Raw genomic sequence first — 19478 nt, forward strand, 5'->3', positions numbered from 1 at the left:
CCACATTGGTTTATTACTGTCCGAGATTCTTTAGGTGGAATTTGGTTCTGGTGACATACTCCTACAAGTCTATTCTTATTCAGTTCTCAAACTGAAGAAAAAATTAGGAAACCTACCAAGAAGAGATGACAGTATGATTGCACTTCAGATTTGTTAGATTTTAGTTGTTCCTTGGTACTCTGGTTATCTTTCCACAACTCCAGCAAAAATGAGGCCATTGGTTAATATTTGTGTTCTCTCCTATTCCATGGTTTTTACTTTAGCCAGACACCTGGGTGCTACATTTCTCTGTACTTTCTATTTGTGGAAGCCTTTTGTAAGTGAAGAATGAATCTATACAATCAGGGAGTTCCCCCGAAAGCCTTTTATTGTGTTATGGGCATATTCTTTTAATGTGAAAACTGTTCATTTAACACTATTTTTGGCAAATTAAGATAAACAAGAGCACTCTTAACTGGATAAGAGGATCTTATGGAACTTTGTTAAATAGGATTCAGTGCCAAGCAGTGCAGAGACATGCATTTGAGGTGCAGCTATCCAAAGGAACTGTGCGTGACGGAGAGTGAAAAACTGATGTGCATAGACCGAGAGAGACAGACCTCGGGGTGATGGTGTCTGATGGTCTGAAGGTAGCAAAGTAATGTGATTAAGACCAGAGGGGATGCTGGGCTGCATAGAGAGAGAGGCATAACCAGCAGGAAAAAGGAGGTTGTTATGCCCCTGTATGGGTGGTCGTGAGGCTTCACCTGGAGTACTGTGTTCACTTCTGGAGCCCACTATCACTTGTAAGTGTCAATGGTGCAGGTTACAAATTTTATAAATAAGTAAATAAAAAGGATAGAGACTGGATGGAAGCAGTCTAGAGAGAGGCGACCAAAACTGGGTGGGTCTGCATCAAAAGCCATATGAGATGAGCCTGAAGGATGTAAATATGTATACCCTGGAGGAGAGAAGAGACTGGGGAGATATGATACAGATATTTAAATAGCTGAAAAGAATTAATGATGCATATGAATCAAACCTTTCCTGATGGAAAAGAAGCTGTAAAACTAAGGGTCATGATATGAAACTCCAAGGGGGAAGACTCAGGAACGATGTCAGGAAACATTTCTTCACGGAAAGGATGCTGGATGCCTGGAGCGTCCTCCTGGATGCAAATGTGAAGACAGAAATAGTGGCTGAATTCAAGAGAGTGTGAGACCCAGAAGATCCCTAGAGGTTGGAAATGGAGAAATCTGGTAACCTATGTTTGTAACGTGCACGGAGCAGCAGTTACAACCCTAAACAACTTGCTGTGCAAAGGAAATGGATCAGTTGGGTCTGTATCATGTACTGTGTTACTGTGATTTTTTGTTGATATTGTGAGTAAAGCGTACCAACAGTGGAAAAACTTTCAGTGACCACATTTTGGGGTAGATTTTAAAAAGGTGCACGCACATGTACACTTGATTTTATAACTTGCGCAGGCACGCACAAGTTATAAAATCAGGGGTCAGCGCGCGCAAGGGGGTGTGCCGAGCCACACTGCCTGCCCCCATTCCCTTCCCCCTAACATGACCTTCCCATCCCTTGCCCTACTCTACCCCCCGGTCCTTTGTTTTACTTTTTGTCCCTGCCAGCACACAAGCCTCCAACTCAGCGGCAATGGCCGCTCTGTCGGAGGCCTCTGGCCCCGCCCCCGGACCGCCCCTTTTGTAAAGCCCCAAGACTTACACGCATCCCGGGGCTTTATGTGCGTCGCCGGGCTTTTTTAAAATAGGCCCGGCGCACATAAGACAGGTTACGCGCGTAAATCCTACGGTTTACGCGCGTAACCTTTTTAAAATCCGGCCCTTTGTGATGACACGAGACATCCTTGCTTAAATAAGAGGGTTTTATAAACAAAGTGATGAAGGTACCATAAGTACCATCCCTAGTCTTTATTACAGACGTTTGCTTTGGTATTTTAGGTTAAGTGTTTTTGTAGCAATCTAGGTGTATGTAAGAGGCAGGTTGTTGAGGTGGCTATTTATGTATTTATATTCTTCTTTTCAGCACTTCAAAGCAGATTACATTCAGATACCGTAGGTATTTCCCTATCCCCAGAGGGCTTAGAATCTAAGTTTTTGTACCTGAGGCAATGGAGGGTAAAATCACACGGAGCAGTAGTGGGATTTGAATCTTGGTTACACTGATTTGTAGCCCGCTGCTCTAACCACTAGGTAATTTCTCCACTCCTGGTTGTTGCATTTCATAATTCTGTTCTATTACATAACTTTCCAGGCCACTAATTAGTCTGCTCAGTGTGCTGCAGCGGTCAAAAAGGCAAATAGAAAGTTAGGAATTATTAAGGAGAGAATGGTAAATAAACAGAAAATGACCCTACCTTGAATACTGTGTGCAATTCTGGTCACCACATCTCAAAAGAAATTTTAGCTGCACTAGAAAAGGTACAGAGAAGGGTGACCAAAATAATAAAGGGGGTGGAATGGCTCCCCTATGAGGAAAGGCTAAAGAGGTTAGGCCTGTTCAGCTTGGAGAAGAGACAGCTGAGAGGGGGGTATATGATAGAGGTCTATGAAATCATGAGTGGGCTAGAATGGATAAATGTGAATTGGTTATTTAATCTTTCAGATGATGCAAGGACTAGGGGTCGCTCCATAAAGTTAGTAAGTAGCACATTTAAAACAAATTGGAGAAAATTATTTTTTCCTCAAATCACAATTAAGTTCTAAAATTAATTGCCAGAGGATGTGGTAAAGGAGGTTAGCATAGCTGGGTTTAAAAAAGGTTTGGTCAAGTTCCTGGAGGAGAAATCCTTTATTTTCTATTAATCATATTGGCTTAGGGAATAACCACTGCTTATTACCGGCATTAGTAGCATGGGATTTATTGTTTGCCAGGTATGTGTAACCTGGATTGACCACTGTTGGAAACAGGATGCTGGGCTTGATGGACCCTTGGTCTGAGCCAGCATGGCAATTTCTTATGTTCTTAGGTTCTTATGTAACCATATGGGTCGTACTGTCTGTTTTTACGTACAAAAAGTTCGGATAGGTAGGATATCTTCCTGGTTTATCAAGCACCACAAGATTGTAGCATTTCCCCTCCCAGTTATGTTGGAGATTGTGTTTTATGTGGCTTTGTAATCCCTGGGATTATTGTCCTGGGAGATTTCAGTATTTATGTGGATGCTGCTGCAATGGGTCTGGCATCCTGTTTGAATACCATGGATATCTTGTTTGTCTCTAACAATATGCAAACCCACTCAAGTTGTAGGCCACACACTTGATTTGATTTTCTATTCCAGTGTTGATAAATCAGGTTTAAAATTGGAAGAAATTCAAGTGACTCCATTATCTTGTTTTGTTCCCTTTTCGGTTACATTTAAACTGTGACTTTCACCAGTCTTATTCAGTATTTGCATGTCACCACTGGATAAAGTTATTTGTAAGGTTGTCACCACATCTGTGCTGATGACGTGCAGCTGTATATTTCTTAAAGACTGAGTACTGGAGAGGCTGTTAACAATCTGAATACTTCGCTAAGGAGATGGAAAGTCATCAGTGCAGGATTTGAAGATGTCCAGTACTTGAAGGGATTGTATGTACTTCCTTTTTCAAAGCACAGCTTGGAGTCGAGGGTGCCCAAATATCTTCATTTTGAAAGAATTACAATGCATCAGACAGCTGCATCCTTTTCTCAAGCAATCTGCCTTGGCAACAGATAATTTGGTTATTATCTCTCTGTTAGATTATCATAATGCTCTCTCTACTGGTCTCCCTTAAAGCAATATACATAATCCTCCACTCATCTGTTAACTGGAGCTATAAACTATGGTAGTATTATTGCTTTTGCACATAATTTACATCAGTAAATGTTTTCCTATCCAATTTAAAAATCCTAACGTTAGCCTTTATGGCATTTCCAAACCAATTATTTATCACAGCTTGTTCACTAATATACATTATCATGCTTTAGGTTTAAAATTATTTACTTTATTTTTTAAAAAATGTCCTGTCCATTCCTTACTTTTCAGCTAAGGAATCCTTTTTAGTGTTCCCTTCCATATCCAAGATGCAGTTAATAAAATAAAGAACCATTCGGAAGGATACTTGCCTAATGCATAATTACATGGATTTTTATTTTTTTTTTATCGAGCCTTTAAATGCCAGTTTTATCATCCAATATTTGATTCTGTTTTGTGTGTTTTATTCTATCCTGTTATTTAACATTGATGGTTTTATTTCAGATCTTGTATTTAATTTATCTATACTCTTTGGTATGCTTATTTTATCGTTTTATGTTATTTTAAGATGATGTGTGAAATTTGTGTGAAGTTAGATTTTTTTTATAACTCATTCTTTCCTAGATTATTAACAGGCAGAAATTTAGAGTTGCAAATCCCTGCTCTAGGCACACTTGCCTGGTTTATATAATAGTTGTATTTTGATTTGTCTAAACTATAAAAGCAGAAAAATGTCAGTAGCAATGGATCTCTCCTTCCTATATTGAATGCTTTTTGTCTTCTCCTGCACTTTCAGATTACTCACTCACTAGTGCCGAGCTGTCAGCCCTGCAGGGCTTTAACTCCCCAGGAATGTTGTCTTTAGGACAGGTATCTGCTTGGCAACAGCACCATTTAGGTCAAGCAGCCCTCAGCTCTCTTGTGTAAGTAAATCTTTGCACCACACCTATGGATTGTAAACAAATGTGTGTAATTTCTGATTCTATAGTAAGATGATATTTCTCCTTGGGTGCATGACTGTCAAGGTTATGCACTGGGAGAGCAGAAATGTAAGTGAGCATTACAGAATGAGGAGTGAAATACTTGTGTGCGTCAGGGTGATCCATACTTAATGTAATTTTTTTTTTTTATCTAGAATCTGCCTTTCATTAATGCGTTGTGAATGTGTTGTGAACGCGCATATGTATATGGACAGGTGTGCATGTACATATGCGTATATTTGGAGGGAGGGACTGCTCATATATATTTACATATGTAAATATGCGCATATTTGGAGGGAGGGACTGCTCACCCTGAACATCCAGCTCTGTCACAAAGTTTCATGCCAGATTTCAGCTAAACATTCTCTATCACGCTGATTCATAGAAAGTGCCATATATTCAAAACCTTTCAAAGTTAGCTTAAGATGTACGTTAACCATGAAATGGTAAGGGTTTTGTATCAGGGCCAAGTTTTTCCATATTTACCAGTAACAATGACTTTCTAAGAGAACTGAGCAGCCACTCAAACTGTAGTCTTTTATACTTGTTCACATCTTAGAAATAAGAAACATTTATTTGGCAACTTAAAGGTCGGGGGGGATATTATCTTGGCGTCTTGCCTTATCACAATTAACAAGACTTTGTATCAGCTGTCAGTATGAGTAGTAAGACTATCTATGGTTTTGTTACAGTGCTGGAGGCCAGTTATCTCAGGGTTCAAACTTGTCCATTAACACCAACCAAAACATCAACATTAAGTCTGAACCAATATCCCCTCCTCGGGATCGTGTGACCCCATCAGGATTCCCAGCTCAGCAGCAGTCCCGGCAGGAAATGGGCCGCTCTCCTGGTGAAAGTCTGAGTAGCTCTAGCAGTTCTTACGATGGCAGTGATCGAGAGGACCCAAGAAATGATTTCCATTCACCTCTCCTACTTGGGAGACCTCCGAACTCAGATGACAGAGAGAGCCCCTCAGTCAAGCGAATGAGGATGGACACATGGGTGACATAAGCCTCCAGGATCCTCACCTATGTGTCGCCACAATGGACTGTTTTGACATTATCTAAATTTATAAATAAGGACATGAAAAAAATATATCTATGTAGATATATAGAGATATATACACACACACACACACACTTGCACATGCATATATCTTCACTTATATATATATATATATGTGTGTGTGTGTGCATGTATGTATGTATCACACACAAAACCATCAGGTACTTGCTGCAACCTCTGGTGTATATGTGCAGATGTTCCTTGGTTAAAAAAATACAAATACCCAGAGGCATTGGTCAGGCACTTGCTTGGGCTTCTTTTATTACTATAATCTGTTTTGCAGAAATTCATTGTACCCATATCTAATCCCACCACACTAGCTTACAGATACTACAGTAAGAAGAGGGGCTCTCTGGTCCAGTCTAGTGTCAGCCCTATGTGTTTTGTTCCAACTGTGTGGCATACTAGGAAACATGCTTTGTAGCACCAGAGCGAGAACTAGTAGGAAGCAAAGAAAGCAATACTGTACATAGAATGGCCATTGCATAACCCAACCCGGCATGCGGCTGTACTGCATAGGGGTGCATGGGAAGGGCTGATGCTATGTACAATTTTTTTTAAATCTTGTTTTGCACGTCCAGAAAAAAAAGTATCGGGTTGAAGAAATAAGTTTATTTAACTTAAAATTATAAGAGCAAGGAGATCATAAAGAATACGCATGAGCTATACAGGTAATATTAGCCTAGAGCGGAAAGCACAGAGCATTAAAATACAAATTAATATATTAAGTTATAATTGGGATATGTTTGAAAAGCTTCTTTAATGTTCATACCTTAAAATAAATAGAAACCGATTTTAGCTCATGTACATTTTAGATTAAAGAACACAATACCCAATATGGATTGATGACTATATATAAAGTTATACTTTTGAACACATTCTGCTATAAATTATTTATATAAGCCAAAGCTGTATGTTGTAACTTTTTTTTTTTTTTTTATTTTGTAGCAAACTTTTTCTCTTGTGTGCGTATTTTTAAAGGGCAAAGAAAACAATCAAAGACAAAAAAAAAATTGCAGTGAGAACCTTGGAAATAAAAAAGCCATGAACACTTATTATACTCTGTATGTACAGTAAAAGTTGAGCCAAACTCCCTTATGTAAATAGCATCATAGATAACTTTTATCACCTTTGGTGTTAGTATCAGCATATTGTATCTTCACCAGATTAAAAAGTCTATTTTATGGATTGTCGCCAACTTGAAGAAAATTAGGCGGACTCCTTTTAAGTAGAGTATGTCACTGTTTTAATATTTACTATTTTATTAAATATGCTATACTTTCTTTGGATTTTAATTATTAATATTACTATTTCTATTTTTTAGCAGGCTGTATCTTGGGTTTCTACCCTCTCCCGTGACCCTGTGCAGTCCACGTTTTGTTCTGTGCTGTACGGTTACACCTTCAATTGACATTTTATATATATTATATTGTACATATATACTTATATATGTACATATATACTTAGCAAAGTAAAAAAAAAACCTGTTAAATACATCCTACATAAATATAAAATGTGTTGTAATAGATTTTTTTTAAACGTTATTTAAAATAGTATCTCTCTCACAAAAAGCTATCTTGACAGTTGGAGGCTGGCCCCAGTTATAGTTCAGTAAAATAAACAGCACTGTTTATGATTATAGGTGACAACAAAATGTTTTGCTAATGATCAACTAAAAAAAATTAAATTCATACACCTGAGATCAACACTTCCTGGGTTGTGAGTATTCCTGAAGCTGCTCGGACCTGGTGCCTGTCCGTTAGAATAAGACAGCTGGCTAGAATGCACCAGGATCACAACTCCTCTTTAGTCATCTTCATCTATATAGAGTTACCTAGTTAGGTGGAAAGAAAAGCAGAGGTTCCGCATGTCAAAAATTCTGCTTATTACCTAACAGCTCTATATATGAGTCATGCAGCGGAAGCACAGTGAAAAAAGCCCTTTCCTGAACCCAAGCCTGATCCTTATCTCCAGTTTTTATGGCCTCAAAGCAGGATAACTAAAATACACAAAAATAATCCTGTTCCTAGGATTTGAATTTTAGATTCAATCATTCACCTTTCCAAACTGGTGCTCAAGGCAATTTACATTCAAGTACAGGTAGGCTCATGCCACAGAGAGGACTTACAATCTAACCTCTAGATTCAGCAAAATGCGATAATTATCGCATGGATAACACGTGCGATAAGGAAAAGGGGCATGGCTATGATTTGAGAGAGAGAGAGAGCCTCTGGGATGGCTCACATAGTAGTCAACTATTTAAACTGCTATAGGAGGGCCAGCTAGTAACTTGAGGTGAGGTTTTGGTGGTGGTCTAGGGTTTGGGGGCCAGTTTTGCATGCAGAGTGAGACATACGAACAGCATAGTACACCTCGGTGAAGATTTGGAGTGAGGAAAATCAGACTAAGATGAGATTACTTCAGTGTTCTCTCACCATAGCTTGATAGTCCCCTGTTAGTCCATCAAGCTAGGGCGAGAGAACATAGTTGAAATCTCATCTTTGTGAGACTTTCCTTACTCCAAATCATGTCAAATCTTCACTGAGGTCTACTGTGCTGTTCATACGTCTCACTCTGCATATAAAACTGTCCCCAAAACCCTAGACCACCACCAAAACCTCACCTTGAGTTACTAGCTGGCCCTCCTATAGCAGTTTAAATCTCTCTCTCGCTCGCTCTCCTTCCCACTCCCCATGCCTGAAAAATTGCATCTCGGGGATATCGCACAGCTTAACGCTAGGAAAAAAAAGTGTAGTTATTTCCAGTGTTAAAAGCATGTGATAGCGCCCCTCATTTCATTAATCCTGTCCCTTTGAATAAATCTGTCAAATTTACATTTGCGCTGCAATAACTATCACGTGCATTATGGCGTTATCGCGGGGGTTAACGCCATAAAACATTTTCATGAATGACCCTGTAAGTTTGTACCTGAGGCAATGGAGGATGACGTGACCTGCCCAGGGACGCAAGGAGCATCAGTGGGAGAAACAAGGTTTGAACCCTGGCTTCCCTGGTTCTCAGCTCACTTCTCTAGCCACTAGACTACTTCTCCCCTCCAGATCGTAGATCAGATCTATAGAAATCTATCTCGTGCATTTCCTAAAAAAAAAAACCCTTTACGTTCCAAAAGTATTGGAGTCTTAACTACATCAAGGGTATGCAAAGCAGAGTGGTTTTGAGGATATCCACAATCATATGCAGGAAAGATGTTTGCACATATTTGGCGTAAGAAACATACAAATCTGCATATCTTAGTTATCCTGAAATCCATACTTTTTGCAGCCATCAAGGTCTGGATTTGCCCACTACATCCTAGCCGGATTTCCTCATTCTTCTTTCCTCATTCTCCTCACATCATCTGTCATCATAGGCGTGAATTGTAGTTGCGCATTATAACCTTGAAAAGTTATTAAACTCTCATTCTCTCAGCGCATATGCAGTGATTACCAAATCCAGTTTTCAGGCTATGCACAATGAATACTCATGAGGAGATTGAGATCTGGGTTGACTCACACATGTTAGTTACCATGAAGAGCAGACCCGTTGGGGGTCCTTGAGGATTTAATTTAGAAACAGTTGGTTGTAGAGCAAGCTGACCAGTATAACGGCTCTGAATTCTGCCTTTGGGCTTTCTCTATCCAGTCTCGTTTTCAATAAATATTCATAAAGTGTATTTTGCATATATGTGATCTAAGATCTAGCTTAAACGTACACAAAAAAATCCTATGATCCAAGCGTTATAAACCTCAGATCTTTCTACAATCCCTTTCAAAAAAATTCTGAATATTTTTTGGTAACAATATTTGAAAAATGAAAAAGATGAGTTCATACAACCTCCCACCACCTTGTACAATGTGCAGTAGCTTGAAAAACGAAATGTGTCCCTCATGCAAATTCATTAATGGATATCCTGGAAACCTGACTGACTCTGGTCTGGGGAGGGGGTGGAGAACTACTGGAGTATTTGATGAATACTGGACATCTCATACAGCTCTCGGGCTGAGAAACATGTAATTATGTGTCTGACGTGCTCTGGGCCCATGAGAAATCAGTTCCTATTTATTGCCATTTAGCAAAAATTTTAATGTTTACACCTGGCTTACCTTGCCAACTCCTCCAACCATCACCCCCCCCCCCCCCCCAAAGTTTCTTTTCACGCCAGACTTCTAATGAAAATATCCTTCAACAAACTCCATTAACAGTGAAAGACTGATATAACACATTCACACCGCATGATATTTCTCTTATCCCACATATACACTCTCTCATCCTATGTACAAGTATGTGAACACTCAGAATTTTGCAGAAATTTAGGCCTTTGTACCTTTGAATTGTTCTCAGTATATTATTCTAGCAACAGTATTTTTATACTGTAAATTGAAAAGATTTTTGTCGGGAGGTGGTACATAAGAAATGTCATGCTAGGTCAGACCAGTGGTCTCTTGAGCCCAGCTTTCTGTCTCCAACAGTGGCCTGTCTAGGTCTCATGGAAGTACCCAGCAAATCCCAATCTGAACATCTTGTTTCATGTTGCTTTCCGCAAGAAATAAAAGTTGGAGAAACCAAAGTCTGTCTGGTTAATATCTATTTATGAGCCTGGTCTCCAACCTTTTTATACTACTAGCCTTAATCATATTTTCTGACAAGTTCTGTAGTTTGTGCATTGACTGAAAAAATACTTTCTTAAATTTATTTTCTCTTGACTTATTTTCCTGGAGTTTCCCCTAGTCTTAGTACTATTTGATAGTGTGAATAACCATTCCCTATTAACTTGTGTCGTATCACACACAACTTTATAAGCCTCTATCATATTCCCTCTCAGTTGTTGCTTCTCCAGGCTGAAGAGCCCTAACCTTGTTTAGCCTTTCTTCATAAGGGAGCAGATCCATTCCCATGATCATTTTTGTTGCCTTTGTAGTTCTGTTTCATATCTTGTGAGGTGTGGTGACCAGAAATGTGCACGATATTCAAAATGCGGCTGCACCATGGTTCAATACAGAGGCATATTATATTCCCAGTTTTGTTTTCTATTCCTAACTTTTATTTGCTTTTTTGGCTGTTGCCACTCACTGAGCTAAAGATTTCAACATGTTGTCCACAATTATTCCAAGATTCCTTTGCTGGGTGGTAACTTGTAATATGGAACCCAGCATTGTATATAAGCACCACTTTGCACTTTCCCACATTAATTTTCATCTCTTTTAGATGCCCAGTTCCCCCAGTCTTGCAGTGTCCTACTGTAGTTCCTCACAATTGTATTTTAACTACTTTGAATAATTTTATGTCATTGACACATTCAATCATTTCACTCATTCATTTTTCTAAATCATTTATGAAAATCTTAAATGAGATCCCTGCAGAACTTCACGACTCTCCATTGGGAAAATGGACCATGTAGATTGGAGTAGGCAACTCCAGTACTTGAATGCTTGAAAGATGTCTGGTTTTCAGGTTCTCCACAATGAATATGCATAAGATATATTTGAATACAATACAGACAGTCATGCAAATATATCTTATGCATATTCATTATGGATATCTTGAAAATCAATCTTGTTTGCGGCACTCAAAGACCTGAGTTGTCTAACCCTGGTTTAGACCTATTCTCTGTTTCCTATCTTTTATCCACTTACCAGCCCACTATAGAACATTGACTCATGACTTTTGTAATTTCATGGGGAGCTCTATCAAATGCCTTCTGAAAATCCAAGTACACTACATCAACTGGCTCACACTTTATCCACAAGAATTCAAATAGATTGGTAAGGCATAATTTTCCTTTGCTAAACCATGTTGGCTTTTCCCCATTAAACCATGTCTATCTATATGCCAAGTAATTTTGTTCTTATAGTTTCTACCATTTCACCCAGCTCTGTTGGTCAGGTTAACTGGTCTGTAATTCCTGGATTACCCCTCGAGCCCTTTTTAAAGATTTGCATTACATTGGCTACCCTCTAGTCTTCAGGTATGGTGGCAGGTTTTAATGATATGTTACAGATCAACAGGAGCAGAGCTGCAATTTCATATTTGAGTTCTTTCAGAACTCTGGGATGAATACCATCAGGTCCTGGTGATTTCTTGCTATTTAGCCTGTCAATTTACTTTAATACATCCTCAGTTTAACAGTGAATTGTTTCAGTTCCTCTGACTCATCACCTTCAAAGAATAGTTCTGGTGTGGGAGTCTCCCCAATATCCTCTTCAGTAAAAACTGAAGCAAAAAATGTGTTTAGATTGATTTCAAGAAAGATCATTTTAAGAGATGTTTTAAATATTTTAAAGTTACTTGGGTGCGCTGTATTTTTGGCTTCATCACAGCAAACCTACATAGTAAAATGCTTTGCCGCATTTAGAATGCAGTTGTCTTCCACTTTTTGGAAGCTTTTCATCTTGGGAATGGGGAGAGGAAAAGAACAGAGAGGTGTTTTCCCTCCCTGCCCCCCCCCCCCCCCCCACACACCATTTTGCATGTCCATGACCTCTGTGTAACTTTGAATAGGAGTTCTGAATTCACATTTACTGTCTATTATCTTGTGTGCCTTACCAGATGGCTTGGCTGACTGTACCTCCAGGGACTCTTGTTTCTATGCAGGATTGTAAACAGTCTGTCACTGTTTTCTAAAACAATGTCATATGAGACTTGGACTTTGTACTTGAATCACACCATCAGCTGAAGTTCTAGCTTAAAACATTATTGGTTCTTTACAAACTGAAAATCGGTGAACATGTAGCTGGGAATTCTCCAGTGGGATCTGGCACATAACCCACTGCTGAAACATCCTCTAATCCTATCATTTATTCCACCCCACAGAATAACACAGCATTTGCTAAATCGTTTTTTAAGCCAATGTGAGAATGTTAGGTTTTGTAGTAAATTTAAGTAAATTGGTGCAATTCCCTTTCTAATGCAGGACAGATTTACAAGTCTGTTTTATCCATAAATATCTTTTGGGTTGGTATTGTACAGAAAGCGAGGTTTACTTGTCCTAAACATGTTTCAAGTGGCAAACAGCTGCATGCCAGCTGCTGTGATGTTATTTGCTACCGTGTAGAATTAATGGAAACAAGCAAAAACACCTCTCTAGTTTGTTATGGACGTTGCAGCGTCTCCTTTTCTGTCAAGGACACTAATGCCTTGGATATGCAATGAATTTATACCAACATGCACACAAGAAATACATAGTAAATACAGAACCAAAACCGAAACTTGGAATTGTTATATTGTTCCATCTGTTCTATGGTTCTATGTAAAGCCCCCCTTTCTCTGTTGGGCAGTTCATCGTTTTATGTGATTTGTAATTCCCACAAGAACTTCGGTATATAAAAATAAATAAATAAATAAATTGAGGGAAAGGCATGTCAGAGGGAGATTTATAAATGGAAATGTTGTTTCTCAGAAACTTTATTCACTTTTTTGTGCAAAAGGACACTGCTTTGCTATATTTAAAAATGGCTTTTTTAAAAAAGGATTTATGTATTTGGTAAATGTTTGTAGTAAATGGTTCACCCAAGAAGCTCTTCGCGGTTCAAGGACATTAATCCGCTTGGCGGCACGAGCTGGACTTTGTTGCCATCCTTGAGATGAACCTTTTAAGAGAACAAATAAGTTAATTGCAATTTTTCCCTGAATGTGTTGTTTTTTTTTTCATTATAAACAAATATTCTAGTGAACTTTTTATCAAATGGTTAAGAAACTTCTACAGGTTGTAGTAAAATATTTGTATCCTGCACTCACTAAAAGTAAAGAGATTGGCTTTTACTGTGTATTCTTTTAGGCTTTGTCATGTTTGACTAACAGTACCTTTCTAGCCAAGAGCTTGTCTGAGAATAAAACAATTCATGAAGAACTTCCCTTACTGTGCCCTGCCATCACCAGTTGAAAAATCGTCTTGGTAAGTTTAGTCACCTTTTCCCTGTGAATCCAATATATTTTTTTTTTTTGGCCCAGGAGCTTCTGCCTGCCTGCAGCTTAGTCAGAACTGGCCTTCACCGAGATGACAGTGCCAAGATCATTGCTTTGTAGAGAGCTGGGGTAAGTGAATGTTTTAAAGCTAGGGCCTAATGAGTTTCCTCTCTTAGATAATGAAGCAAGCAGCCCAAATCTGTCAGCTGTTCCAGGAGCTTCCTATGCTGTCTGCCATCCACCCCGTCTCCTGGCTTCCCCAGCCACCTCTCTCTCCCTGGACTGGTAACTATGCTATTGCTGTAACGTAGATAGAAACGGGGAAAGTAGCAGAGGGACCATTGCAGGAGCTGCATGATTTGTGCCCTCAGTAAGTTCCTCTTCTCTCCGGTGTGCACCTGAGAGAAAACTGGCCTCCCTCGGGGCCAGTGCGCACTGCAGCGAGGAGGAGCTACTCTACGGATAAAGTATGTAAAACTCCTGATGGGACCCACTACCAGCATTGGCAGAGATGGGAGATATGAAAGGCGGAAAGGGGCAGGAGAGAACCAGAGAGGAGAAATGGAGAGCTGAAGGTCAGAGTGGGGAAGATGAAAAGCAAGGCTATGACGAAAGCAAAAATGCGAGATAAAGAGCTGAAGTTGGAATGGAGGAGCCAGAGAGTGAAAGAAGGAGGGATAGAGAGGCGATAGAAGGGGAATTGCGAAACCAGAAAGGGGGAATGAAGGAAGGTGAGAGAACTTGGCGTAGGGGTGGAGGGGTAGAAAGGGAAGTCAAAGGGGGAAACAGAGGGCCACTGAAGGTAAAATGGAGATGAGTGAGTGTGACTATGCAGCATTAAACTATAGGTAGAGGACTGCTCACTGGGTTCATGCAAATCTATCTCAGGTATCTTCATTGTGGATATCCTGAAACCCTGGCCAGTCTGTGGCTCTCAAGGATGGGAGTTGGCCACCCCTGTAATAGAGCATTACTTCTACTTATATTACTAACATAGCGAAAGCGCCAATCGGTAAGACAGAGGGAAATAATTATTCAGAGAGGCCCTTTAAACAGTTTGAAGTCTGATGGTAACTGAAAATACAATTTTAAAACAATTAATTTTGGCCCAGGACTATGTGAAACAGTTCTCTATAGGAACTTATCTTCAGATGGGGATGAATTTGTTTTGCTCATCTTGCAATGAGACTGAATCCATCAAGAAAAAAAATCACCACTTAGATGGCAATTTTCAAAGCCACTGACATGGCTAAAGCGTGCTCTGTACATGAAAAAAATGGCCCTCTGTCAATGTGGTTAAACGTATGAGTGTGTAAGGCTCCACAATGCCATTAGAGGAGGTGTTTCCAAGGGCCTGTTCACCTCCAGAACGAGAACAGGCATAGACTGCATTTTCAAAAGTACTCAGAGAAAGCAGGTACATTATATCCACACCAAGGTTTAAAACACAAGTAGGCGTGTACTTTGAAAATTGGTACAAGGTCATGGGTTGTTTGTTTGTTTTTAAAGACCTTGCCCAATGTGAATAGTTTGAAAATTGCCCAGAGTCCAAACTGTATTAAAACAAAAAAAAAAAAACCCCAACAAAACTGCAGAAAGGAGCAAGACAGAATAGTCATAGAAATATAACAGACAGAGGATGGCAGCAAAGGACCAATGGCCCACCCAATCTGCCCAGTATCTGCCGCGCCGCGCATGTAACCCCCACTGCATCAGTCAGTGCTACTTGTCGAGCTTTGCTTATGGACTTGGCCGTAGAAGCAGTCCTGTGCTTTTTCCTTAATGTCTGTGCATCGGCACCCCAGCCTGTAAAAAGTCGTGGCTCGTGTTGGTTGTTGTCCCTGAATCCAAATTCCTCTTCCTTCCATGCCTCACCCCCTTCCTTCAAAGCAAGAGCGATGTTGCAGTTGCATCAAAAGCATTAAGACTTAAAAGCATCACGTCAGTGCCCTGGGTGCTGATAAAACCAGCTACATTTGTGCTACTGAAGGTATTCACTACTGCCTATAAACCTTTGCAAAGATCTGACAAATTGTTAAAGGAGCTTCAAAAGTCTGCATGAAATGCTGCCACTTTCCCCATGTGCAGACAAATTCCCAAGCTTACATACCAGAATGGCTTTGAATGTTGTCTGCAGAATATGATTCACATCCCTGGGAACTCTCAACTCCGGCATTCTAAAGGAATTGCCAAGTCTTCAGGGCAGGACTGGAAAACTCCGGCTGCTGCAGCACAAGCAGGCCTGTGGGGGCCCAGGAAGAACAGGTGGAGTGTGCAACTAAAGAAGGAGATGAATTGAGCTGCGTATGCTGTGAAGAAGAGGAGCAGTGACGGGTTTCAACCTGGAGGCTGGGCCTGTGCCGCTGTAGGGTGAGCAGAGAATTAGCAGAAAGAGACTCAGCAGTGGGCCCATGAGGCTGGAGGAGGATGAAAGCAGTCCTCGGTGTTGGCCTAAAGAAAAAAAAGCTGCTGCTCCATCTCATAGGGTCCATAGTGAAGTGAAAGCTGCTTGTCTGTGATGGGTTCTGGGCGCGGAGAAGAGAATGAATGAGCATTTCTATGTGTGTGTGTGTTTGGAAGGGAAAGAGGAATACCCTAGTGGTTAGAGCAGTGGGCTACAAACCAGGAGACCAGCGTTCGAGGCCCGCTGTCGCTCCTTGTGACCTTGGGCAAGTCGCTTTATACTCCATTGCCTCAGGTACAAAACTTAGACTTGAGAAATACCTACAGTACCTGAATGTAAACCATCACATCGAATGTCGGTATATAAAAATAAATAAATATAGGAGAAAGAGAAAAGTAAGAGTGTGTGTGAGAGAAGCGAGTGAGTTAGCATGTGGGAGAATGCGAGAGTAAAGGCATAAAAGAGCATCCAAGAGAATGAGTGAATGTGAGCATGAAAGGCTGTGAGCTTCCAGTCCCAGCACAATTCCATGATAACTGCAGGGGGCCTGGAAATCCAAAGCTCCTGGGTATGATGTATGGGCTATTGTTTTCCTCCAATTTGTAGCAGGAACCTAGAAAGACCCATAGCATGCTTGTTTGTTTTTCAAACAAATACTACAATGAGATGAGAAGCCTGCACCACAGAAATTAAGGGAACCCAGAAATAAGTGCTGTAAAATTAGAAAACACAATAATACACCTATGGCATTGTTCTGTATTCTAATTTATGCACATATACATTTAGGAACAATAATTGAATACATTTAATATAAAAAAATGTAGCAAAATTAATAAAATAGCAAAATAAAATTAGCATATCTATTAAATAAACAATTTAATAAGTGTGTATATATGATATAACCTAACATAGCCATGTTTCAGCTAATTGCCTGCTTTCGGGGTACAAAAACTTCACTGACTATAAATACAGATCCTAAAACAATAAAAATCAGTATTTACACAAAACTATTGAACAAAAATGAAAATTGTAATCATAGTAAAAAAAAAAAAAGATTGTATATTAAAAATTAGTACTATCCCATTAAAGTCATCAAATCTTAGAAAACTGAAAGCCATCAATGAGAAATACCTCATAAAAATGAGGAGCCTGTTATCAATTTATGTATTTGAAAGCCTGATCCCTATAAAAAATATATATATACACAAAGGCCATATGATCAGAAAACTAAAAGAATTAGCTAAAAATGGTAAAACAATAAAAATAAAATAAAAGGCACATGATAGAAAACTAAAAGAATTAAGAGCTAATAATGAAAAAAAAATGGTAAAAGGAGTATTATTGATGATAATTTTAATGAAACCTGCTTTATTTATGCAAGAGATCAAGCAGAAGTCCCCATATAGAAAACACTGTTGTATTACCAAAATAAAAGAAGCTATCAAAAAAGTATAAATGAAAAGATAACTTGGAAACTAAACATCCTCAAAGCAAAATATAATAAAATTAAACACAAGGTTATATGAAAGAAAAAAAAAAACATATTTGGTAAGCAAAACAGTCCTAGCAAGCACAGCAGGGGGCACTGGGGGGTGGCTGCAGGTCTCACCTGTATTATAGACTGGATGCTTCTGTGGTAATGTACAATAAAACAAAGGGAAACATCCAAAATAGAAGCAGACCACCAATTTCTAGTTAAAAATAGAATTCATCAAATTAAAAAAACTAGCAGAAACAGCCAGTCCAAGGGGCCAATGCAATAACGTGCACCTAGCCTAGCACAGGTTGGAAGCACTAGGCTAACTCCCAGTGCAATAAGAGGATTAAACGTGCGCACAAACAACGGGATAGCTGATAGTGCTCATCATGCAAATACCATATAGATGAGGCCATCAGCTATTACCCACTGCTGCAGTAAATCCTCGGGCACCCGACGCACACTTTTTAACCTGACAAGTTTAATGCTAGTCCCGGAGCTGGCATTAAGTCATTCCGCGAGTCTTGACAAAATCCAAAATATTCTTCTCTGTGGTTCCTCCACAGAGAACAGCAGATCTTACTACTTTGGGTGATTAACAATAAAGAATTAATGTAATGGATTGATTACAACAAAAAATACTTCTGGACACACAATATACATGCTCCAGGCCGATTTCGCCCCTTCATATTGTGCATCCAGAAATTTGTTTTTTGGGTTTTTTTTGTAATCGATCCATTACATTAATTCTTGCTTGAGTGCCCGTAGCAATATGTAAGCCCCCGGCCGTCTCCTGGGCTCCCGATGCATTTGAGTAATAGGGACACAGTTTCTCCCTCGCACGTCCCTTTTAACGCACCAGCTTATTTAAATATAGCATTGGGTGCCCGGGAGAGGTGGCTACTACAGGTGCAGACTCACCAGGGAGTGATACAGCTCATTATGACATTCTCCATTCCTTTCTTAATAATTCCTATCATTCCGTTTGCTTTTTTTGATCACTGCTGCACACCGAGCAGAGGATTTCAAAGTATTGTCCACTATAATACCCAGATCCTTTTCTGGGGAGGTAATTCCTAATATGGAACCTAACATCGTGTAACTACAGTATGGGTTACATTTCCCCATGTGTATCATTTTGCACTTGTCCACATTAAATTTATCTGCCATTTGAATACCCATTCTTCCAGTTTTGCAAGGTCATCCTGTAATGTATCATAATCTGCATGTGAGTTAACAACTGGGAATAATTTTTTGTCTACAAATGTGATGACCTTACTCATTGTTCCCTTTTCCAGATCATTTATAACTATATTAAAAAGCACCGGTCCCAGTACAGATCCCTGAGGCACTCCACTGTTTACCCTTCTCCACTAAGAAAACTGACTATTTAGTCCTACCCTGTTTTTTAACCAGTTTCAACCCAGAGTACATTATCTCCTATTCCATGTTAAGAATATGGAAAAATATAAAAAATATATACTAAATAATTTATATTTTCAAGTTTAACTAAGAACATACCTAAAACCATAAGGCCGGATTTTAAAAAGTTACACGTGCTGGGCCTATAGCCCTGGGATGCATGTAAGTCCCAGGACATGGGCAGGCCAGGGGCGGGGCCCGAGGCTCCAGGCATGGTGGCCATTTGCTGCTGTGCTTGGGATCGCCCCAGGGCTGAAATAAGTTTGGAAACAACAAAAAAAAAAAAAAAAAAAGGTAGGGGGGAAAGGGTGGGGGTGGTAGGGGAAGGGAACGGGGGAAGGCAGCGCGGCTCGGTGCGGGCAAGGTGCACAATTGTGCACACCGACCCCGTATTTTATAAAATCAGGAGTACATTCTCCCCCCCCCCCCCCCCGCACAACCTTTTAAAATCTACCCCATAGGGAACAAATGCAAAGTAATGCATATAGTGAAGAGCACCCC

The 19478-nt window shown here is 39.8% G+C and overlaps 1 protein-coding gene across 9 annotated transcripts in view; it reads left to right on the plus strand.

The window, feature by feature from the left end:
• The window catches only part of MEF2A (myocyte enhancer factor 2A), a 183501-nt gene extending 176446 nt beyond the window's left edge, over window positions 1–7055 (plus strand). For all 9 annotated transcript variants that reach the window (XM_029574544.1, XM_029574537.1, XM_029574540.1 and 6 more), the window contains 2 exons: window positions 4524–4650; window positions 5400–7055. In XM_029574544.1, coding sequence (XP_029430404.1) covers window positions 4524–4650; window positions 5400–5718 — 446 coding nt within the window. In that variant the 3' untranslated portion in view covers window positions 5719–7055. The remainder of the gene's footprint in view (window positions 1–4523; window positions 4651–5399) is intronic.
• Window positions 7056–19478: the final 12423 nt, after the last annotated feature.

Source organism: Rhinatrema bivittatum, chromosome 13 (genome assembly GCF_901001135.1).
Source record: "Rhinatrema bivittatum chromosome 13, aRhiBiv1.1, whole genome shotgun sequence".
NCBI lineage: Eukaryota > Metazoa > Chordata > Amphibia > Gymnophiona > Rhinatrematidae > Rhinatrema > Rhinatrema bivittatum.